The following is a 26,213-nucleotide window of genomic DNA, read 5'->3' as shown; positions in this document are numbered from 1 at the left end:
CTACCTTTGGGACACCTCAATTTCAGGGCATGAAATTCATATCCTAGGGTAATTTTGTCCAAAATTTTCACTATCCAAGAGTGCTCACCCAAGTTCAAAACCCAAGTGCACCCGGGATAAACCCACTGACTGAATGCTGTCTTCTGACAATAAAATAATCTACAACAGCAGCCAGTGGGTGATTCCAAGACCAATCCCTGTCTTGTTCATGTCAGGTAGCCTGTCTCATTACTAATCCTACAATTCCTCCTATTTACATGGTGATCTCCAGTGTACATACCTCATTTATTCCTCATCTCCAGAAAGAATTCCTCTGCTTAGGCACCATAAAGAGACCCATGGATAAGGGACAGTATCTCCTTTGTGTGGCCCAACCACTTAATGGTAGTACACCAGCTCTTCCCTCTTTACCTCCTGTACACTCTTCCACCTCCTCCTCTGCTCGCTGCATCTGCACTCGCTGAAACAACCTGGCAGAGACTACCAAAGACTTTCCACTTGTCAAGTCTCTGGCTGCCTCAGCCCCTGAGACCTCACCCCCACTGTGCATGAATGTGGCACAATTGATGTAACACCCTAATCTCAATGGCAACCTCTTGGTTAGGAAGAAGTCAAGGCTTGTCCTGGGAGACCCCCTCCAAATTTCTGGGTGATGAAAAGGTATCCCACCCCTGAGCTCATCTCTGCTACTTCCACCTTGCCTGCCCCCTACTCAGCAGTTGCTTTGCCTTCCTCAGAGAGCTGTCCCTCCAGGATCACCCCAAGATGGCTGCTCTCCTTGGTCCCCTGGGCCCAGTGACATTCATAGACCCTGCCCGACAGCCACCCATCCCCACAAACTGCCACCCATCACTCACTCTTCGCTGGCTGGTAAGGAGACTCCCTTTGCTTCTTAGCAGCTGCTCTACCATTGTAAGCAGTTGGACCCCTAAGCACACTTTTTTTCTCTTTCAGGGAAAAAAACTTTTAGGGCTGAATGAGATGGGAGGGACACCTCTCTGGGGAAGGCAAAGCAACTGCCGAGATGGGAGGGACACCTCTCTGGGGAAGGCAAAGCAACTGCCGAGAAGGGGACGGGAAAGGTAGAAGCAGCAGAGATGAGCTCAGGGGTGGGATACCTTTTCATCACCCAGAAATTTGGAGGGGTCTCCTAGGACAAGCCTCGACTTCTTCCTAACCAAAGTCTCCAGGTTGGAAAGGAAGTGAGCAAACCCAGGAAGATCAACCACAGACACACAATGTTTGAAACGTTCTACACTGCCTCCGTTATTGCTGCTGCTACTAATGAAGCTAGCATTTCTGAGGCTGTGCTATGTGCCAGGTACTGTTCCTTATGCTTATTACCCCATTTTATGTATAAGAATACTAAGTCCCAGAGAGGCAACTTGCTCAAGAGCCAATTAGTTCCTATTTATGTGAAACCATATTCCACTCTATAATTAAAAGATTTTTTTCCCCCTACAAGGTCACATTATCTGAAATCATTTATAGATCCTGTATGTTTAAACCCCCTTTACAAGACAGGTTTAAGTTCCCTCCCACATGTCTCTTGGGTTCCATGCACACTGGGCATGTTGCTTGTGATCTTACCTGGATGTTGGAATGTTCTTGGGCAGGACAGACATTTTCTAGAACAATTAAGGAAGATGGTTGGCCCAGAACACACCTGAGTGTCTAACTCCGGTGCCAGAGAGTGACCGAGTCTCTTGTCTAACCTGGCCAGCGTGCCCAGGTGCTGAGTTCATCTCTGCGGCTCTGGTATTTGTGGGCCACAGGGCACTTTCTCAGACCTCTCTCTCCTTTGGTGGCTGGTATATCCCTAAGTCCTGCTCCTCCTCCTTCTTCTGTTTACATCCCTTCAGATGACCCCAAACTCAACATATCCAAAACTAAACCAGCTCCCCATTCACTCCTCCTTTTCCTATATTTTCTGCCTTGGCACCACCAACTACTCAGTCAAAAATAATTCTTCTCCCTCCCTCCAAAAACAAAGTTTCTCAGTACTTAGAGCTATAAATTTTTAAAAAGCAATATAACTAATGCTGAATCTTATCTTGTTACAACAATTGCTATTAATCATCCACAGACAAAAGAACTAATTTGGGGAGAAAAAGACACTCACCTCATTAAGATATGCATTTCCCATTTTGTTTACTAGTCATCAATCAACACTTCAAAATGTTGATTTTATCAATTTTGGACAAGTAACCGGTTCCAAAACCAGCTCAATTGAGGAGAAATTTTCAACAATTTAGAACTTATAATCAGTATTGATGTGAATATGTTATTTGTGTTGTTGTACCACAGTTTTGTTAGATGCTACCATTGAGGAAAAAGGGTAAAGGATTGGTGAAATCTATTTGTATTAATCCTACAACCACATGCAAATATACCATTGTATCAACATTTAAAAGTTTAGTGTAAAGAAGTATTAATGCAAAAAAAACTGTTTTATTCAAAATATGTTTTTAGCAGAGCAATGGGTGACCAACTGAGACTTTAAAAAAATAAGCATGTATATGCCCCATTAATATTAAGTTCTATAGGAGAAATGAAGTAGAAACACAAATTCAAAGAGAAAAACAATCAGTGAATAGTTCCCCAATGTTAAAGAAGTGCATGGCCACAAATTTTTTTAAATAAATGATAGTGATTATCCAATTGTTACATTACTGAGGATACATTTAGAAGAGTAGACTTAAAATTTATTTTTAAAATATCAAAAATTTATAATAGTATAGCAGAATTTATATTATTTTCTTCTATTGAAACATATGATTGAATGTTTAGATGTCACTCTTAGACTGTGTAAAGGGTACAGAGCTTTTTCAAAGTCTTTTAGGGGGTCCAAGAGAGCAAAAATAAATGTGAAGAGCACTGTTCTAGCCAATACATTCCATCTCTAAGTATGCCCAGGTTTTTAACAGCCCAAACCTTGGCACCTATGAGCCTACTCAGTCTGGAATGCCCTCTCATTGTCTGCCAAGCAAGGCTCTTTCAATTCTCCTCTTCAGCCTCAGCCCCTCTGGAAACTCATCCCAGGTGTTATGGGCATAACGTAGCACTTTCTCTACGGCTCCTGCCTGACCTCATGTGCGGTATCATCACACTGCACCCTACGTATGTGTTTACATGTCTGTCTCTCAGTTAAGCTGTGCAAACCATTAGGGTGAATTCCTTTACTGTCCTATCTCTGGTATTGCCATGAAACAGATTCAATAGGTTCTGGATGAATGAGTGAATGAATTACCATCATGCGCCTGGGATTAATAGTTTATAAATGATTTACCACTTAAATTAGTTTTCTGCCTTTAAAGATATATTTTCAATATAAGTGTTGAGCACTAAGGCTAAAGATACTCAAACCAATAAACATTAGGGGATCTCATACAATCATTTACTTATAAAAATTCTGCCCTGGATTACTAACAGGATTAAAAGTACAAAATTACACTAAATGGCAGAAATGGCATTAATGGCAAAAGAGGACCATAAATCACCTTGGTCTTTAGGATAGTCACTGAAGCCACTGGTGGTCAGAAGTAGGGTTCAATTTTCAAACTTTCGGCTACAGTATTTATCTGCTAGGTCACTCAGCTGACCCTCAAAATGCAGGAGTCTTATGTGTTGACACAAACACGTAATCTCAAGTCTTGAAAAGACTATTAAGAAAATCCTAGCCCTGCTGGTGTGGCTCAGTGGTTGAGCATCAACCTATGAACTGGAAGGTCAAGGTTCGATTCCTAGTCAGGGCATATCCCCGGGCTGCGGGCTCCATCCCCACAGGGGGGCGTGTAGGAGGCAGCTGATCAATGATTCTCATCATTGATGTTTTTATCTTTCTCTCTCCCTCTCCCTTCCTCTCTGAAATCAATAAAAATATGTGTGTTTTTTTAAAAAGAAACTCCTAAATGTCTTCCCCTATCATGTTATGCTGCTGCCTATATTGTTCTACACCTGGTTTAGGTCAAAAGAATTCCTTTGTTCAATCACAGTGATGATTGAACAAGAAGAAATAAGTATGAACAGGAGCCATTTCACATCGAACCAGACCTCTCAGCTGCTCAGGCTACTTCTGAAGATGACATTACATATCATGCTATAGGGGGACATGGCTGTAGAAATGTTTAAGAGCAAAACGTAAGTATCCCCAGCTTCTTTTGCAATTCATGATGAGTCAATAATTCATGAGATAATTCTGGAAACCATTTAAATTTAATACCTTCCCTCGTTTATTCATTCATCCCTTCATTCACTAAGCATTCACCGAGCACCTGTTATATGTCAAGTACTCTGCTTCTGCATAGAGGTCACAGATCTTATGCAGATTTCACAAGCTCTTACATGCACACGTGAGTGTGAGTGTGTGTGTGTGTGTGTGTGTGTGTGTGTGTGTAGCTCTACACAATTTTATCACAGGGATACCTTTGTATAACTACCACCACCAAAATCAAGGTACTGAACCCTGGCCTGGTAACTTAATTGGTTGGAGTGTCATCACATACACCAAAAGGTGGTAGGTTTGATTCCTGGTCAGGGCATATACCTAGGTTGTGGGTTCAATCCCTGGTCAGGACACATATGGGAGGCAACCGATTGATGTTTCTCTCTCACATCAATGTTTCTCTCTCTTCTCTCTCTCCCTTCCACTCACCCTCCCTCTCTCCCTCTCCATGACTCTCTAAACAAATCTATGGATGATGACTTAAAAAAAAGATACTGAACTGTTCCATCACCATTAAGATCACCCACCTGCTATCCTTTTGTCACACCCACACTCATACCCCGCCCCCCATCTCTACCCCATTCCTAACCCCTGGAAAGCACTAACTTGTTCTCTGTCTCTATAATTCTGTCACTGACAGAAAATTTTGAAACTACTATATAGATGGAATCATACAGCAGGTAACCTTGGGGATTTTTTCCCACCCAGCATAATACCCTTGAGAGCAATCTGAGTCATTCCACGCATGACTCCTTTGCTCCTTCTTGTTGCTGAATAGGATTCCATTGTACTATAGATGGACTACAGTTGGTGTAAAAAGTTAGCACTGAACGCACTTTTGTCATTTCCAGTTTGAAGCTATTACAAATAAAGCTGCTAGGACAACTGATATAAAAGCTTTTGACTTGGTATAAGTTTACATTTCTCTACAATCAGTGTCCAAGAGTCCACTGGCTGGAGCATAGGGTAGATGTTTGTTTAGTTTTATAAGAAACTGCCAAAGTATTCTGCAGAGTGGCTGTGCCATTTTACATTTCACCAGCAATGTAGGAGAGATCCAGTGTCCCTGCATCCTCACCAGCATCTAATACTGTCATTATTTTGAAAATTATTAAAGTATAGTTGGCATACAATATTTGTTAGTTTCAGGTGTCCGATACAGTAATTTGACATTTACATACCTCATGATGCTATCACCATGATAAGTCTAGTAGCTACCTGTCAGTGTGCAAATGTATTCCAGTAGTATCGACTCTATTCCCTGGGCTGTATCTTACATCCCCCCATGTTTTTTATTTTGGCCATGCTAATAAGTATGTAGTTACATCTCATGTGGTTTCAATTTGAATCTCCCTAATGGCTAATGATATTGAACATCTGTTCATGTGCTTATTTCCCATATGTATTTCCTCTCTGGTAAAATGTTTGTTCATGTCTTGCCCATTTTCTAACTGGAATGTCTGTTTTACTATTGAGTTTTGAGAGTTCTTTACATATTCTAGATACAAATCTTTTGTGAGATGTATGATGTGCAAATATTTCTTCCAAGTCTGATGTTTCTTTGTCTAAACAGAATCAGAAAAAAATTTTTAAATTTTGATGGAGTACAATTTATCAGTTATTATTTATATGGACTATGCTTTTGGTGTTATTTATAAGTTCACTCTTTCTTGTAGTCCTGCCCTGACGATTTTCTCCTATGTTTCCTTTTAAAGTTCTATGGTTTTATTTTTTATATTTAAATATTTAAATATCTGATCTATTTTGAGTTAATTTCTGTACAAGGTGTGAAATTCATATTAAGATTCCTTTTCTTCTGCCTGCGGATGTCCAATTGCTTCAACACCATTTGTGGAAAATACATATTGCCTATTAATGTCTGAAGTATATGTAAGAATATTACCTCCTTTATTCCTCATAGTGGTAATACATTCCTTCTCTCATATTTTTTTTTCTTGATCAGGGTTGGGGTTGGGGTTTTTTTTTCTTTCTTTCCAGGGGTTTATCAATCCTTTTCTCCTCCCTCTCCAAAAAAAACTTTTGGTTCTGTTAATTTTATTCTAATGAATGTTTACCTTCTATTTTATTTTTTTCTACTTTTGTTACTTCCTCTGGTTTTCATTCATTGGGTTTAACTGTTATGCCTCCAAGACATAGAATCAATCTTAATCCATGTCATCACCTTATTTACATCTAGATTATAGAGTTGGTCTAGAACATCCTGAGTATTTCCCTCTGTTTGCTCTAATACCTCTTACCTGTCCGAAGTAAAACATTTTGACAAATTCATATTTGGTCTCCACTTCACTTACCCAGGTGACTGATGGCTTCCTTATCCCAAGGCCAGGTGGCAGCACCTGCAAGGTCTTCCCTCACAGAGCTGGCAAAGTAGACATTGAGGAAGTGTGTGCTGTTGAGCTGCAGCGCCTCCTTCAGTTCCTTCACACTCATGTAGGCCCTACAGAACATGAGAGAGGGTCAGAGTCACACGGAGAGGTCAGCACTCAGAGAAGAGCACAGCCACACCTACTCAGACTCAGACACTCCCAGCCAGTGCCACTTTTAGAAGGGCAGGGAGGCAGAGACCAGGCTGTCATGAAGACATTTGGGATATTTATTCTAAGATCAATAATACCCCACATTGTTAGCACTCAGTATTTGATGTCATATTCAAGTCCCCACTCTACACCCAAATGATTTCTTCAAGATAAATCCAATGAGATTTATCCTAGTTCTTTGCCCTGAGATTTATCCCAGGCCATGGTAAAGGCCATCTAACTTTCAGTCCCAGCTTTCTTTGCATCACACTGCATGATCATTATTATGATCAGAAGACCAACTGAACCTTTATCTCAGTATATGCTTGTTCCCAGAAATTACATTTTTTTTTCCTTTTTTAAAAATATTTTTTTTATTGATTTCAGAGAGGAAGGGAGAGGGAGAGAGAGATATAAACATCAATGAGGAGAGAGAATTATTGATAGGCTGCCCCCCTGACACCCCACACTGGGGATCAAGCCGGCAACCCAGGCATATGCCCTGACCGGGAATCAAACCATGACCTCCTGATTCATAGGTGGATGCTGAGTCACACCGGCCAGGCTGCAACCAGACATTACTTTTTTAAAGGGAAATAGTGGCTAGGAAAGAAAGTGAAAGAGGAAAAAAAAAATGAGTGATAGGTACGAAGGGTGTCATAAAGCTACTGCAAAGAATATTAATTATATTTTTTTCTCTTTCTAGCCCCTTAATCATAGAAATTCTACTCCTACTACACTACCTTCTGATACCAAGTATCTTTATTGATGGTCTTAAAAGCACTAGGCAATATTATGTTTACACTTACAGAATCAACAGTCTATTAAAGACACATGCCCCATGGCCCATTAAAAAAGAAAAGGAAATAAGCATTTGATCTTTTTATAAGTTCATATATAGTCAAAGACCTTCATATTCCTGGCATCAGTGAAACTTAACACTTTACCACGAGCAGACAGAGCCTACCGTTCTCACTGAAGAGCTATTCTAAGAAGGAACAAGGAAACCAGAGTGCAGTGGCCCCAGGACTCACTGGATGCTTCCCACAGTGGCTGGCCATGGTCTGCACTCCAAAAAGGGGAATGTTCTCATCACAGCTTCAACTGAACAGACATTCCCTCAACCTAAGTTGGATCAAGCTCCACTGTTGCTATTCTGGTAATCTCCCAACCCAGAAGCTCATGTTAGGACAGCATGACCTTTCTTCTCTTACTTGCTCTATCTCCCAGCCACACTATTGATGCCATCTACTTATTGATACCTTATATAGGATATACTACCAAGGAGTACCCAAGAAATAGAGATCACAAAGATCAGATTTTTTAAAAGAGAAGGGTGTGTAGATATGTAGAGCTAAGACCATTGGTCGTAGTATAAGAGCTTTTCTTTCTTTAAATTTGACTGATTGATTGGAGAGAGAGAGAGAGAGAGAGAGAGAGAGAGAGAGAGAGAGAGAGAGGTATCTAGGTATCCATTAGGTGATTCCTGTATGTGCCCTGACCAGAGGGGCTCAAACCCACAACTTTGGGGTATTGGGATGATGCCAGGGCCCAAAGATTGTTTTAGTTTTCTTTGGAACAGAACCAAGAAGAGAAATAAAACATAAAAACAAAAATGATTTTGCTTTAGAATTAGAGGTTCTTGCGAGAAACAGGACTTGAAAAATACTTTCTTATTGAGTTATAATATCTTGGAAAAATAGTTCTCAGCCCCAAGAAATCATCCAGTTCCATGAGCTGATGCCAGATGTGATCAGAGGGATATTCCTTCTGCTGCCGTCCTGGAGACACAGTGTTTTTTGAACTGTTGCCTGGTTTTCCTTGAACATTAGTCACATCCTTGTTCCCTTTCTCCTCTATTAAAAATAATTACGATTTCCTGTCTTGATAAATTGATGGTTTGGAGCTATGATGACATCAAATAATTATTCGACATGGAGATGCCTCAATAGGCCAAGAGACAGGAGTAGAGAGGGGGCAGATGGGAGATGAGACAAGAGAAGAGAAAAGAAGAGAAATAGAAAAAGAAAGGAAAAAGAAAAGAAGAGCAGGAAGAACCAGAGATGGCCTATATGCAGTGCAGGGAACCATGGAATAAAAGTCATACCCTTCCCTGTCTCTATCCAGAACTCCCATTAACATTAGGAGTTGGTAACCTGACAATTCTCTCTCTTTCCCCCTCCCTCACTTTCCCAAATCGCCTGTCTCTGGTATGGTTTACTTGGGCTATATGTGTTTTTCTGGCTTTTATGTCTGCCATTTACCAGTCTTAGCCACCGACTTTCTGTCCTCCCACAACCCAGCAGCAGTTCCACTCATTTTCCTTGAGCATCCTCCAACAGGCCTCTTCCTCCATCACCAACCCCATTAACTGGTTCTACTCATCACCCTCTTCTCCTTGCCCATCCCTCCCTCCAACCATAAAGTATCCTTCCAGATGAGAGTGGTTATGTCATGCTGGTGGCAAAGTGGGTGTGGTTGCTCCAACTCCTGCACTCCATGGAAATATAGATAGAAGTCGGCAAGTCCAAGAGAGAGAATATATTTCAAAACATAGTTTAAACAGTCATTAATTGTATAGAAAAATGTATTATTTTGTTGGAAACAAGGATTTGTGTCCAGATGATTCTAGAAACCAAAGAAAGTAAAAATACAGATGCCAGTGTATCTGCTTTGTGTGTAGAATGTTTGCCTATTACAGCATGGGTACGCCATTTTAGGACTTACATCAAAGCCAATGAGGACAAACAGCTTAGCTTGACACTAATGTGGCCAGAATCTGGCTCAGACCTAGGATGGGGAAAGTGAATATGATCCATAAATTCAGAGCTTAACATTTTGCTTCCAAAATTATTTATTAAGAGATAGACTTGCTATCCGAAAGAACTTAATATTTATTCCATGGAAGGTAAAATAATATACATAAATGTTATAAAAAGCATAAGAGTCACAAAGTGACCATGTGAAACGAGAGATGAACTGCACGAATCTGCTTAATTCCTGCTGGGATCTCCCCTTCCTCATCCTCTCCACACACTAGACTGAAATACTCTCTGCACCCTTTTCCCTGAGGATTCAGACCAACCAAAGTGAAGCTGCATCTTTATTTTTGCAAAAATTGCCTCAGAAACAAGTTCCCCTTGAAGCTGACATCCCAAGTGGCTGTGCACACTGCTGCAGTCTCTTACTTCCGACAGGCCCCTGATAGATGCACACTTGCCTCACCAATATTATGACTGTGGTCCACTGGTTTGGGATAAAACCTTGCCCGGTGTCCAGTCCACCCTATTTTGTTGTCCCCCAGAATTGGTGCATTCATTTTAATTCCTGCCTTGCTCCCTGATCGCTGACCCCAGCCACACCACCATATCTAAGTGCACGCAATGAACTCCAATTCTGGCTTTGTTTCTGACCAAGTAAAATAAAAGGTTAGAAAAGGTGCCTCTTTGTGCTCTAGTTTAATATTCAGTTGATTAACTCTTTTATAGACTGAAAGAAATAATCTGATAATAAAGCTAGAAAGAGGAAAAAAGATATTGAGCTTCTGAAAGAAGCTGAACCATTTAACCAGTATTAAAAACTGGCATGTGAAAAACAAGACACAAAGGATACACGCATGCCCTGAAACTGGAACCCGCAGCTCTGCTTCCCAGGCTGAGCAAGACTCATCCAGAGAAAGATCCTGACTGCATCTCACAGGTTGGGACACAACCAGGTGCCCTCAAGAACCTCAGCCAATTCCCTCACAGAAACAACCTGCACCAAACCTGAGATGCTTTATTTTGGTCAAATCTAAGCCTTCCTGTCATTACTGCACACCGCAGTCTCCACACAACATGTACAAAAGGGCTCTCTCCCCACCCCCATCCACTACCCACGTTTTCATCTATGTTTCTTCCTCATGATGAATATTGTCTTTGACTCCCTCTCCCAACCCTTTCACTGTGCCCATACCATGGGAGTTCTAGGTCCCAGAGTTCCAAACCAGCATTCTCCCAGCTGCCCCATGCAACTCCAAAAACTTAGTTCTTATTTTCCCTCAGTCAGATTAATCCTGCTTTTAAAGAAATAGCTCTGTGATACATCGCCATATACCTTCCACTTCCTGTCATTGCCCATCTCCTGGTTACTTTACACATGGAGGACTTCACTGTGGCTCACAGTCTCCCCTTCACCCCAGCCCGTATCACTGCGGAAGCTCAAGTGAAACAGCCACTGAAAACACAGTCTTCTTTCTGACTTCTTGACCTTTGCACTCCATTCTAATTGTCACCCTTACTCAGATTGATTTCTTATATCTGATGTTAACCTTTAGTTCTATTTGTCTATACTTTTGTTTGTGGTCATTTCCTCTCGAAAAATTTTATGAAATCTTCACCATTCTTCTTTTACCCCTCCTCCCCCACTAAGCTCAATCTCTTATTGCCGTCTCTTAAGTAAATGATCATGCCTCCTTCTTTGATGATAAAATTGAGGTCACACACACACTCAAACATTTACTTCCCTACCTACTTCTATTCCCTTTCTGATGGTCCCATAGGATGAGGTTTCTGAGAAAAATCACAGCTAATACCCTCTTACTCCTTTTCTTTTTCAACCCAAACTTCTTGAAAGAATAATTTCCTCATCTCTCATTCATTTCTTTTTTCCATGTACACCCTAATCCCACTGTAACCTGGATGCCATCAGCATCACTTCCATCAAAGCTGCTTTTGTTAAAGTTGTTAGCAACCTGCTAATTGCCCTTACCCACAAATGAAAAAAAAAATCAGTCACCTTCTAATTGGATTGTGCCATATAGCTAGGCCCCGATTAATTGTAATGACTATTATTATTAGAGGCAAATAAATTATTGCCACATTAATAATTTTCACTTTAATAATTATTTATCTTGGCAAAAAAGGCAGACTTCAAAGAGTTTAATGGTGTGTGTTTTTCTTGTGGATCATTCTAGTCCCTATTTTGCTTATTATTCTAAAAACTGTAAATTTTAAAACATCATTCTTTGCATTTTTTATGCTTCATATATATTTTCTCATATGAAACTCAAAACAATCCTATGAGGTTAGCATATTTTATTTTACAGATAAGAAATTAAAGCTTACAGAGATAGTCACTTGCTCCACATCACACAGCCTATAAGTTTCAATGGCAAGTTTTAAACCTGAGTTCCTCTCACTCCAAAGCCCACATTCTTTCTTCTATTCTTAAGTTGGTTTTCCTATAATCTGTGAGTCATTGTGTTGGTTGGGCCTTGGCAATGAAAAGTTGTATAAGACATGACTATTGTTTTCAAGAAGCTTGGTGTGGTGAGGAAGATAACTGTGTAAACAGGTGGTTACAGTGCAAGGTGACAGGCACAATGATAGCCATGTGAACAAAATTATCTGCAAGAGCAGAAGACGAGTTGAAAAATCAGCATAAAGAACCAGACAGATGCTATGAACTGGCTTGTGCACAACTTCCCCACCCTCTTCTCCAGTGTCTCCCTGCTCTGGAGGACAGAGAAGTTAGTTCTACATTTATCCAATTCCCTTGTCCCAGAGGATCTGGATGTGATTGAGATTCTACCAATCGGCTGTGCTCTAGTGAGAGGTGGACAGTGACAGTGAGATAAAGACCTCACTTCTGTTTGTTTGCTCTCTGCCTGCCAGCATGGCTGGGTGAGTGTCCTGGTGTCCAGGCACCAGCAGTGAGGGTATGGAGAGGCTGGTGCATAATCTAGCCAGGGCAGTGCTGCTGGGACCCCAACACTCTGCCTTCCTATCTCTGACGGGGGGTCCACTTGCTGGCCAGTTCTTTGAGTTTGTTCTGAGAGATCTTCAAAGATGCCCAAATGAAATCCTACTATCCTAGCCCTTCAAAACCTTTGTAACCACTAAATTCCTTTGTTGGTTAAAATAGCTACAGTACTTTTTGTTTTCCTCAACTAAATTTTGACTGATTCAAAATTATATTCCAGCTGTGTTTACAATGTTTGATTTTTCTTCTCAAGGCAGAAAAGTATAGGAAAATACATTCAAGCTGATGGATGAAATAGAGCAATAATTTTTTTTAACTGAATCATAGAATTATACCCTAAGATCCAAAAAATACCTATTTAGGTGCTGATAACAAATTAACATTCATTCTGTGGATAATAAGAGATGCAAAAAGGCTGAAGGTTGAAAGATATTTCAAGTTCCATTAGAGGAAAAAGAGAAATTTGGAAACTACAGATTAGTGAAACTACAGACAATTGTCAATTCCCAGAAATATTCCCAATCATTATTAAATAGACAAATGTTTATTATTAGATAAGGAAGAGTGATTACTGGAACTACCGTGGGCTCACTTGTGGGGGGCGGGGGGGGATCACACAAAATTAATCACATTTATTTTGTTGTTGCTTTGGGTATTTTGTTGGATTTACTGGAATGGCATGATTCCTTGGAGAAAAAATATCTTGATTCAACAGGATACATGATGAATCTCGGGCGAGATCTTAATGAGGTAGGTGGAGAAATGCATAGTAGATTCCTAACAACTCACATCAAATCTTGGCACTGCCTGAAGGGGATCAGGCCTCTGTATTTTCCCTGATTTAACTGAATTATTTAATCAATGTCTTGCAAGAATCCACACAATGTAAATTTATCAAATTTAAAAATGACCTAAATTGAAGAGAGTTAATATGTTGGATGGCAGAATAAAGATTCAAATACATCTCAAAAGGCTATGATTATGGGGGTAAACTCAAAAGTATAATTGAAAAGTTTCAAATGTTAAATTTAAGCATACAAAAATAACAACTGCTAAAATACATTATTAAGGACTCTGGATTTAGCACCAATTGATAGGGGGAAATGCCTATAGATTTCAGTTGCCAACAATGTTGTGTGACTCCCTGGGGGAAAATCTAGTCCCCTAGGATTCAATTCTAGTCACAAAGAGAGTGCACTGCAACAAACAGACCTGTACTTGGTTATCCTGTGCTTCTCTTGGACATATCACTCTTGGTTCCCTGTGGTCTGCACAATCAAATCCTTCACATTTCCTTTAAGTTGCCACTCAAAGCCTTTTAATCTGACCCCCAGCCTACCCTAGCACCACTATGCCACTGATTGAGCTAAATTGATTTATCCATTGATGTCAAGCATGCCTTCAATCTTTTTGGTTTTGAGGTTATTTGGTTGATTGGCTGTGTTTTTGTTTTGTTTTGGCCTCTCTGCTTTGCTTATGTTCTCCCCTTACATATACAATTAACAAAATTGTATCTGACATTCAAGGCCCATTTTCTATCTCATTTCTTCTGTGAAGCCCACATCATCCCACCCTGAAATGAGCCCCTAAATCTTAATTACAGTGTCATTCAGTCTAGTCTGTAACACAATGGACTATAATATATAATTATAATATGTAAGCCTGTATTGTATGAGCTTTAAATTTGTACCAACAATAACAGCAAAAAATAGATAATAACATGATAGTATAATAGCACAGTATATTATTCTAATAGTATAGTATAATAGCAGAGAATAGCAAAATATAGATAATGTAAATTACCTTTAAAATGGATCGAGCAAGATAAATTAAAAGCATATAATATCCATACCAAAAGTCATTAAAAATTATCTAGGTCTATTATTATCCCATTTACTAAAACAGAAAAATGTGCCCAATATATTATTGAGTGAAAAATTAGACTGTACAGCCATAGCTTAATATAATTTTATTCATTTAAAACTATAAACATATCTTGCATATTGTCAAATGCTCATTTAATATTAGTTGGATGTATCAATGGTGAAGATGGGCTGTAACTGGAAGATGAGACAGAGAATACCCCATTCATCCTTCCACCCAACGTCCCCAACACTGCCCAACTGCAGAATCCCCATAAACACAAGGGTCCATTTACATCTGAAGGAGCCAAACTTGAGGACCTGCTACCTCTGGTAAAGAACAAGAGGCAAAAATACACCCATAGATAAAGCCCCAACCACACTCTCTTTGATAAATCTTTTTTAGTGATTAAAGACAGAGGAGGTTCTTGGCAAAAACACTGTACATGATAAACTCTCAAGGCCCGGGTAGGAATGGGCAGTGTAATTCCATGAGCATTACTATGTTTTAAAAATAGGAAGCGTTTCCCTAGAGGAGTGGTCCCCATGGGTAATTGGAGCGGACACAATGTGTTCCAATTAATGGCAAAAACCCATGAATACATACACTATTTTAGTCAGTTTTTTGTGTGCTTCTTTTCTCTTCTCCTGAAGTTTTTCTTCCACTGCTTTAGAACATTTTAAAAGGTTTTCTTCAAATCCAATTTTCAAGCAAAGCATCCCTTCTGTAATATATCATACATACACACACCACTGAAGTCAGTTCTTTTTGACAATACACATGCACCAAACTGAACTCAACTTTCTATCAACTAGGGGAAGGTCAACAAATTCTGTAAGAAATCTAATAATTGAATATCATTTACATTTGACTTTAGAAGATAGGACAACACACTCAATTCAGAAAGTATTTCCTGAGCACCTACTAAATCCCAGGCCCTGTGCTGAACAACCAGGATACAATGCTGAATAAGCCTGGGCAGCTCTTCTACCCTTGTGGCCTCTGTGGCCCTTTAGGGAGGAGTACAAGGAAATGGGCAGTGGTACTGGGACGCAGCAGGTTCTCTAGTAGAGAAAATGAAAGATATGGTAAGAATCCACGACCAGGATTAGAGGTGCCAGGGGAGTCATCTCAAAATCAGCATTTGTCCCAAGACCTGGCAGATGAAAAGGTGTTACCCTGGTGAGGAGATGGCCTGGGGGGAGGAGCTACTAATAGAAAGGCCAAGAGGGCTGGGCAAGAAAATCATGCAGTTCCTGAGAGTTGGAGAGAAGTGGAAAGGATGCTGAGGAGGGAAACAGCAGCTGGATCCTGAAAGGTCTTGCAAACCATGGTAAGAAGTTTAGAGTGCTTTAAAGCAAGGAAGGAACATGACGAGGTTTGCCTTGTAGATAGACTTGTCTTAAGAATGTGTGGAGAATAGATTTGAGGAGTGCAAACGGGAGGCAGAGGAGCCTGTCAGGGGCTGTGGCTGGATTTGAGAGATATTCAGGAATAGAACTTATAGGAATTGGTGATTAATTGGATGAGGTGGGGTGAGGAAGAGGAACAGTCCAAAATAATGTCTGAGTTTTTAAATTGAGTAACTGGGTAGCACAATTCACTGAAATTGAAAATAGGAGAAGGAACAGGTCTGGGTGGCAGCCTGAAGTCATCTGTGATAATAAAATTATAGATGCTTATTAGACTCATGTATATATAAATTCAAAAAACAACGCACACATGGTAATATAAACTATGGAATGAGTAAGGTATGCTCAACACAATATCATGTGCTTAGGGAACCAGGGTGGAGAGAGAAAGTTCATTTTCAAAAACATATCCACACTTGTGTAATCACAAAGTCTCGAGAGACACAATATTAATTTGGCTTTGTTTAAAAACATATTTACTCTTGAATTGGATATCATGGGACAGTGAAGGGGTGATCTTCCCTGAAGGTCTCAAAGGCCTCAGTCTGACCGAGGAAAAGGGATCTAGAGGGAGAAGAAAAGGCATAGCATCAAACCCTGAGGGATGGCAACTTGAAGGAGTAGGCAGAGGAATAGAAATTGGCAGGGAGGTCTGAGCAGCAGTGATGGAAAGGTCGGAAGAGAAGAGTTGGCATCTCTGAAGCCCAGGGAGAGGATCCATCTGAATGTTTCCGGCGTTGAAGTGAGAGAGGAACAGAGAAGTAGAAACAAGGAGAAATTGGTAACTCTGACAAAAGTCGTTTCAGGAAAACCATAGAGGCAAAAACCAGACCGCAGTGGCTTGGAGAGTGAGGGCTCTCAAGGAAGAGGAGCTAATGGGCATGGATGAGAGCCTCGGAGTGAAGCAAGAGAGTGAAGTCATAGGGCCGGGGGCGGGGGGGGGGGGGTGCTGGTGGTGGAATAGGTTTCTATAGAGGAGACTGAAGCATTATTGAATTAGTTTTTTAAAAGGCACCAGTAAAGGTAAGGAAAATGAAGAGAGAGGAAGAGATAATTAAGAGAATTCAATGCAGAACCCAACAGAAGAGAGCCATCTTGCACAGCAGGGTGGTCACAGTACAGTCGGTGCCCCGGGGATGCAGGTACCCTACGCCCCAGCTGCTATGAGTACTGGGTACTAACAGCTCACTGCTGGCCATTTCCTTTGAAGAATTTTCCTTGGACAAAAAGGATCTGCCTCACTGGAGATCATGCGTGTGTCCTCCCAGGGGCAGCTCCCAGATGACCGATTGACAGAGGGTGGGGCCGAATCCATAGTGCAGTCTGGCACCAGAGCTCCCTGCTGGACTCCAGCGGAGACCACAGGCTTGTCAGCCCCTTGCTCTTCCTTGTCATGTGTCCCTGACCCTTTTACGCTAACAGGAACCCTCAGCGTCTCACAAGTACTGAAATTCCTGTCTCAGGCACCACTTCCTGGGAATCTCCTGGAAGATAGAGGAAATAGGAGGGGGGTGGGAGGGAGGAAAGGAGGCAAATGGCTTTGAGGGGTGATGGCAGTAGTTTAAGAGGAAGCTCCTCTAGGCTGCTTTCCCAGTATATAGAAGGTGAGGGGTCCCCTCAGAGTGGGAAGTGAGGTGATGGGGACGGGAATTTGCGAAGACTCAGAAGATGTGAAATATCACTGTGGGAGAACAGGGAATGGGAAAGCACGTACTAGGGAGATACAGGGGGACCACTTAGATGGCATTCCTGAGAAAGGACTACCATGCTCATCTCCTCCTAAATCCAGTAGTCATCACGCCTACTTAGAAGTAAGTAAAGGACTTCTGCTGTTACTCCCAATTTCAAAATACACTAGAGGACTTTTTTCCTCAATGTGGAATTTATAAATGTTACAAAATAAATTCTGTTAATTATAAATTGTATACATCCTTAGATTATATATAAACATAAAGATGTCCATTCACCCTTAGCACTCTCTGGAAAACTGTCCTCTGCAAGGTCATCAACTATCTCCCAGCTCTTCTATCCAGGACACCTCTCTGCCCTTACCTTCCTGACCTCTCTGAGGCATCTGGCATCACTGACCACTTCAGTTGGCTTCAGTAAGTCGGCATTCTCCTCTTTATCTTCTATAGCTAGACACCCCTTCCCATCTCTCTCCTGGGACCTTCTCTCTCTCCCCATCTTTCAAGCACTGCTGTCCCCAGGCCCAGCCTCTGCTTTCTTAGGTATCACTCTCTACTTCCCCTGGATGAGCATGTTCATTCCTACAGCTTTTCTTGCAGTGATGACTCAAAAATTTGTCTATCTAGCTTAGATTTGTCTCCTGAGTTTCAGGTAAGTATATTAACTGTCTATTGAGTATTATCCCCTAGACCAGTGATGGCGAACCTTTTGAGCTCGGCGTGTCAGCATTTTGAAAACCCTAACTTAACTCGTGCTGTGTCACATATAGAAATTTTTTGATATTTGCAACCATAGTAAAACAAAGATTTATATTTTTGATATTTATTTTATATATTTAAATACCATTAACAAAGAAAAATCAACCAAAAAAATGAGTTCGCGTGTCACCTCTGACACATATGTCATAGGTTCGCCATCACTGCCCTAGACATTGGAGACCTCAAACTCAACAAGTCTAAAACTCAACTCATCCTCCCTTTTCATTTCCACTTCTTGTGTTTCCCTGTCATGGAGACAAGCCTCATCATTACTCTGTACCCAGCACCCTGGAAGGGAATTGTCCCAAACTCCTCTCTTTCTCAATTCCATGTCCAATTGATCACCAACTCCAATATGTTCTATATTGAATATTTCTAAAATCTCTCCCTCCCACAGTCCACTCTGCCACTGCTTTAAGCCAGCATACTTTCTCTCATGGTTTATTGAGCAAAATATTTATTGCTAGCCTGTGTCCATGGCTAGCCTGTCCATGGCTAGCCTATGTTCAGTCTGCCCCATCTTCTTCCCTCTTCCTTATGGGAATCTGAGTAAGCCATTTACCCGCTTACAACACTCCAGGGGTGTCCAGTGCATTTGGGATGAAATCCAAATGCATTAATACATTTTCAAAACCCCTCATGACATGGCCCCTTGCTACCTATCTGGCTTCATCTCTGGCCATTATTTCTCTTACATTGATTTTCCAAATCCACTAAGTACTTATAGCTCTGCATCTGCATTATGCTCTCTCATGGTTCCATGAAGGTGCACAAATTTTTTTTCAGGCTAGAATGTTCTTTTTCTGTGCACTTTTCTGGTAACAACTATCCATGATTTAAAAAAAAAAATTGGTCCTAACCACAGATTTGGTTAAGCCCGGGTACTACATCAGCACACTCCGGATCCCTCCAACTGATACTGAGGGTACTGTGTTTGTGACTAGAGGAAAGCTATAATGTCAGTGGAGACCCTTCTGATTCCAGAAGGGTCCTCTCTCTAACATGGTACAGTATTGCCTCTAATGATAGTCTAAATATTTCTCAATATTAAGTCCCTGAAAGGAATTAAAATAGTTCCACTCTAGGAGGTACATACCTCCTAGGAGGTCTAGGAGGTACAGCCATTTCTGTACTCATAGTTGACTCTTTTTAATAAACCACTAATTCCAATGGACCACCAGATAATAAAATAAGTATTTAAAGAATAGACTCATAGACTACAGAAGTCTCTTTGGTTCTAAAGAGATACAGGATGGGAAGATCCAAATCCTCCAAGGCTTTCTGGGCCCTTCCAAGGGTGCTCACAGCTTCCCCAGAAGTTGCCTGAACCTGTGGCCAGGGCCCACTTGTCATCATTGGCTCCTCATTCCACCCTCTCACTGGATAGAGCCTCATAAGCCCAAAGCCTCCACATGGAAATTCCATCCATGTGCCTCCTGACGAAGAGACTTTTGATGGGAGAATTTCTTTGCCTTTTGCACGATCACTTGTAAACTTTGATTCCAGAGAGCTGCCAGACAATTCCTATCCATCTGAAAGTTGCAAGTGTTGTAACGGCTGAAGAAAGAATTCTGAAGACATCCACTGCAACATCTTCCTTGGCCTCTCTTCCCCACTCACACCTCCTGTCTTGTCCCTGACCTACCTTCTCCTCTTCTCTGAGAGTCTGCGGCTGGTAGACATGCTCTCCAGCCACTCTTCTCAAGAAGGACAGGACCAGTGTTTGTCTAGAGAGCACTCCTCCATCCCTCTCCCTCTCCGCCCCTGACATCCATGCTCTGAAGCCAGCTGAGGATCATTACATTCAGACTGTGGCCTAGCGATGACTCACACTCTTGTGGTCTCCTTATGTTTACCAGGGATACTCGATTCCAGCTGGATTTCCCTTTCCCCAGGCAACTAGAGCTAAGCCATGTCACCATTTTTCTCCTGCCATCCCAGCACTCTCCACATTACCCTTTTAACACCAATGGTCTCTAAAAGGTGTGTATGCATGTGTGTGTGCGTGTGCACACACACGCACTCAAGACCATGGATCTACAGCGTAGACTGCAGGCCAAGTCCTGCCTGCACCTAGTTTTGTCTGGTCTATAAATTAAAAATGTTTTTTATATTTTTTAAGAGTTATAAAAAAAAGAGGAAGGAGATGAGGAGGAGGAGGAGGAGAATCCAAGAAAGACTATATATGTGGCTGACAAGATATTTACTCTCTAGCCCTGCACAAAAAAGCTTGCGGACTTCTATTCTATACCACAGTGTATCTCTGATGCATTATTCTCATTATTCTGCATCCAGACAGACATGGACTTGCAGCTCATGAGCTGCTAGTACTTCACCACTCTTTTTTTTTTGACCCATGCAAATTTATTTTGCTCAACAAGTGTCCTCTGCGATTATTGTCATTTAAACTGTAAAACAACAACAACACGCACAATCATGCCTTTCTCAGCTACTTACTTTTTGGGGCAAAAGACTTTCCATCTCATTCAGAGGCAGGAAGGATGGTTTGGGCACTGCTCAGAAACATGGAGCATTCTTTCTCCACAGAACAAAAAGGAAATGCTAGGAGCAAGAAATCTTTCTGCCTCACAATTGGATCTAAGTTTGGTTACACAGACAAGTTGCCATTTGGTTCTAGAGTCAAGTGGCAATTCTGGGAGTAATGTGAATATTGGGGCTGACTTTGCTGCAGAGTTGTCCCCAGTAACTTAGACCTCCTTGACTTATCTCAGCAGCTGTGCCAACACCTGCAGGAGTTGCAGGGACATCGCCATCACCGACAAGACCTTGAGACCAAGGTGTTGGCGAGGTTGACTCAGCTTAGACTGAACTTCACAAGAAAATACTCTACACAAAAGGGATTTCATGGTAAAAAAAATAAATAAATAAAGGGGGGGTGTTCTCCCTTCTTCATTTCATACAGAAATTATTAAATGTTCTGAAAGCTCCTGTACTAAATTAAACTAAATTTTGTTTAAATTCCTAGGGGATAGCATAAGTAGTAATAAAGATTGTAACTCTGAATTAAAATGACCTGGTTAATGTGGGCTTTGCCATTTTCTCATATCACTCGGAGCATTATATATTACTAAGCATGGTTCATGGTGTGAAAAATGATGTGATCCTTTTAAAAATTAACACAAAAGTAATCTAAGAAATGAAAATGAAAACAGTACCTACCTCCTTACTTTGTTCCACAGGTTAAATGAAACAGTGTATATAAATTAGCACGTGACAAAATACCAACTACATAAAAAACAATGGTTATTCCTCATATTTGACAATGGCACACTTTTTTTTTTTTAAATAATGATTATTTTAAAACCAGTGGAACATAGTTTCACAAACTGATATCAACTCAGGCTTGTTTTAAAAAAATAGAAAGAAGCAAGCAGGGAAAATGGAACACAGACAGAACTTATAACTATTTCTTTACTGTATGACAATTTATAAATAGAATGATTTATTTGAGAGGAAAAATTCCATTTTAAAGAATGAAAAAGGAGCCCTAGCTGGTTTGACTCAGTGAATAGAGCGTCGGCCTGTGGACTCAAGGGTCCCAGGTTCGATTATGGTCAAGGGCACATGACTGGGTTGCGGGCTCGGTCCAATGTGCAGGAAACAACCAATCAATGATTTCCTCTCATCATTGATGTTTCTATCTCTCTCTTCCTCTCCCTTCCTCTCTAAAATCAATAAAAATATATTTTTAAAAAAGAATGAAAAAAAGGAAAAATAGACTTCTGGTAGAATATTCACCCTATACCAGGCAAATCTTTAAGATGCTGTAACAAAAGCAGCTTCTCAATGAACAGGCCAGCACACCTAAGTGAATGCATCAGGCTCTACAAACGCAGCTGTAGTGGGCAATGCTTCTGATTGTAGGAGCTTCCCGAGGCTGAGCCTGGGTCACCGAGTCTCTATTATCCTAATTCTACTCCAGTATTTGGAACAAAAAGATGGGTCAACCATCAAAAACTAAGAAAGAAAATAGAGACATAAGAGAAAGGACCAAGTGAGTACATCTTCATTTTTTCACCTGGCTTTTCTCCCAAAGACAATTTTAAAAGCTAAAACAAGGATGGATGAATCATCTGTTTAGCTTCATCCTTTATTTTTTTAAAAATCAGCATTTCCGACTCCAGCATCTATTAACAAAGTTGTTTCGACATTCAGCATTCTTCACTTGTCTCCCCTACATACACACATGCACGTGTAAGCACTTTCCTAAAACCCGAGTTTATTTTTAGGCTAGAAAGAGGATGTTCCAGATCAGGGCCCTCTGCTCTTTAACACACATTCTCAAATGCTCCATTGCCAGATCTAAAAAGGCCGCTGTAGGATTTATTAGAGGAATGTTCACGAAGTTCTGAATACTTTTTAACCAGAAAATGAAGAGAAAAAAAGTCCAAGAATCTTTATCAGATCCAATATTGCACTTGGCACCCAGGAATTTATAGGGGCTGGGAATGCTCAACAACCCCTAGCCCTCCGGCCTATTCACCCATACATGGCACGCCATGGAGGGCTTCAACTTAGTTGACATTCAGTCTTTTTTCTTCCCTGTGAAGGTGCATTCTGTTTCCCTAAATAATAGGGGAGATTAAGCCAAAGAAAACTTGAAACAATGCATTCGTTTTACAGCTCTAATGGCTCAGCTGAGGCCTGCCAATGAAAACGCTGGCTAAATCATTCCAAGGAAGCTTCTACCGGAGCTAATAAAACCAGCCAAGTCTCTACCCACCATCTCCTCCTTCCTGCCATTCAATTCCTTTTTTTTTTTTTTTTTTTTTTGGCATTTTCCCTTTTCCAAGAGGAATATACAAAATACCCAAAGAATGTTCTCTTTTCAATAGATATTATGTTTGGGGTACAGATTCATGTTTACTTTTCATGGGTATGGTGAGCATATCTTCAAACAAAAAATCAAGATGAGGTTTTAGTAAAGGGTATTTTATAAAACAATAGAATGGAAGATCTGAAATCCCGACAGTCTTGAAAAATCCAAGTAGGGTCAACCTTCATTATTGAGAATATAAACGTGTCTGATGTTGTACGTTGTCTTTTCTTTCAAAAAATATTTTTTGGGAACTTACCATTTCCTAACCCTGTGAAAGGCCCTTGGGATGACACTGAGATAATTCAACTAAAAAGAAAAAAGGTCTACCCTGAACAATAATTAACCAATAACCCCCTCACCCTCTTATCCCACATGGTCATGGTGACCCTTTTGGACCCTAAAAAAGAGATTGGCAGTCAAAAATAAGAAAAAAAAATGGATCAGAATATGAAACAAGAAAAGAAGCAAAAGAAAATGCAGAGAGAAAATAAAATTTTCATTATAGGGCAAGGCCATCAACAATTGAATCAAGCCACTATTATATACCAAGACCACTCTTGTCCACCCTATGAGAAGAGCAATTAAAACCAGACAGTTGGAATTAGATTCCATGCCTTCCATCCTTCAAATTACCAAGAGAAGTCATCAAATTCCTCCCAATTCCTTCAAAAGAGTGTAAAGCTATCACATAATTTGGAACATCTCTTCAGGTTTTCTCATCCAATTCAATTTCTATGGAAACCACAGGAGTCCCCTGTTGTTACAATTTATGTGGCATACAATGGTGCCACTTTCCCATGGTTCAGTACTGACTACATTACAAGGACTCAGGCCTGGAGGAATCTGTTATATTGATTCAGTGGTTCAAAGAGCAGAAAAGGAGCATGTGAAAAACGTTGCCATGTGCATTGTTATAGAGACTTTGAGCAAGCTATAGGGAAGCTCTGGCCTGAAACAATGCAGTTAGTGAGGCCTGTAGCTCACCTATTCATCTTCAGGCAGTCCCTCCTCCATTCCATCCTGCACCCTGCTGCAAATTAGTATTTCAAGGAATAAACTATGGTCCTGGCAGTCTCTGCTCAAAAACCAACCATGGGTCTTCATTGCCCAATAATTAATTTTAAAATCCTTTGTTTTGTGTTGAAGATCTTTCAGGCTCTTGATTTTTTTACCTTCTCAGTCCCTATTCTTCTGCAAGTACCCTGCTCCAGTTGAATGACATTGCTCTTAATTTCCTAAATACACCTAGAAATTTTCTCCAAACATTCATTCACCCTATCTCCATTGCCTGACATATCAACTTCTACCTACCCAGTCTGTATTAACCCATCAATGTCTAAATGAATTTTTATCTCCTTTAGAACTGTGCCTTAAATGGTAATAGACGGACACCTGACTTGGGTGGTGAACACACCATGCAGTGTGCAAACGTACTATAGAATTGTGCACCTGAAATCTGTATAATTTTGCTAACTAGTGTCACCTCAATAAATTAAATAAAAAGGAATAAGAAATAAAAAAGCATGACCTAATTCCTTCCTTCTCACTCTTGTTGTGTTATAACCACAATGAAACCCCATTCCTTACTTTACCATTTAACCATATTTTACCCTGGTTTATATTTATATCTTTATTTGCCCCCGTACCACATTATACGTTCACTGAATATGTCTTACTTATTTTTGTCTCCCATAAAGAACCTATGTTCTAAGAGAATGCACTCAATAATTCTTTATTTTATAAATAAACCAACCTGGGTCTTGATGTGCCAAAAAAAAGAATGTGTTATTTATTAAATTGACAATTTACAAACTTTTCTGTGCATCACAATCACTTGTGAGATTTGTTTAAAGATATATGCAAATAGAGTCCAGGCATCAGAATTTTTTAAAAGCTGATGATCCTGATGTACAACAAAACTTGTGAAGCTCTAATCTATAAAATTTTAAGGATAAAAAACGTTTTGAATCAGTGATCCCAAATATTTAAGTTTAACTTAGAAGTTGAAATCAACCTACCAATTCTACCAATTTCCCTATCTGTAAAGCATGTTAACAAAATGATAATTGTTTGCCAATATTCCCCCTGACCTTCTATCCAATTGGTTACTTTAAGTAACTACCAGGTAGAGCCAACCTTTCTGAGAAAACATTTATTTGGAGGTATTTGCTAGCCATTTAAATTTAGAGCTTACTCAAGTCCCAAACTGAATTTTATTCCTAGCTGTCTAAATTCGAAGCTGGGGAATCTTTAAGCCTCTTAAACTCTCAAGCCTCGATTTCCCTGATCAAACTATGGAAAGAGTTTAAGCAAAGAAAAAAAACCTCATAGACACAAACAATAGTACAGTGACAACAAGAGAGAAAGGAGGGTGGGTGGAGGTAGAAGAGGGTATATGGGGGATAAATGGTGATGGAAGAGACTTGACTTGGGGTGGTGGACACACAATACAATATACAAATGATGTATTCAAGAATGGTACACCTGAAATCTATATAATTTTATTAACCAATGTTATCCCAATAAATCCCATTTTTTAAAAAAGAAAATAGGAAACAAAGAAATAGGTAAAGTATTTCTGAAAATTCTACAATTACCTCTGCAAAATGAGGCAGTTCCAATAGAATGGCTCTACTGATTTATATGACTTTCACTTACAACTGTGTTGTTGACGGTGCCCCTTTACTATTCTCCACAGCAGAGTGCACCAATGAGAAACCATTCTATGTGGGTGCTGCAGAGGCACAAGGAAACAGCACTGAAAAGGCCGTTTCGTATTATTTACTCTGATTCCCTGGTTTCAGAATTGATGACAAACGACAAACATCACTTGGCATTCCTGGATCTGTGGGTTTTAGGCCTCCAGGACCCATTCCTGGTCATGTCAGGTTAACTCAGGGCATTTGGCAGCATTGCAGGAGGTGCTGTGAGTAACTTTGGTTTTGCAACCTCATTTGTCATATAATTAAATTATTATATAATGAAAACTCTGTACCACACAGTAAAATGTTCATTCTCCTACTGTGGTACAGTATGCCTAAGCATAAAACAGCCACAAGGGAAGATTGGAAATGACATTAAAAGGTCAGCCTTAAAATTATTTTAATTCATTTACAAAAAAGAAAAACAATAAAATGAATAACAAAC

General features: G+C 40.3%; 1 protein-coding gene across 1 annotated transcript in view; it reads right to left on the bottom strand.

Annotated features, from left to right (window-relative positions):
* The window catches only part of PAPPA2 (pappalysin 2), a 216,731-nt gene that overhangs the window by 131,569 nt on the left and 58,949 nt on the right, over window positions 1-26,213 (bottom strand). The window contains exon 3 of the mRNA XM_070396761.1: window positions 6,538-6,683. Within this exon, the coding sequence (XP_070252862.1) occupies window positions 6,538-6,683 (146 nt within the window). The remainder of the gene's footprint in view (window positions 1-6,537; window positions 6,684-26,213) is intronic.

This window comes from Myotis yumanensis, unplaced genomic scaffold (assembly GCF_028538775.1).
Source record: "Myotis yumanensis isolate MYYU_CA2020_CCGP unplaced genomic scaffold, mMyoYum1.0.hap1 SCAF_17, whole genome shotgun sequence".
In the NCBI taxonomy this organism is placed as follows: Eukaryota; Metazoa; Chordata; class Mammalia; order Chiroptera; family Vespertilionidae; genus Myotis; species Myotis yumanensis.
The sequence above is the reverse complement of the archived record's forward strand: the minus strand, read 5'-3'. Positions and strand labels throughout refer to the sequence as shown.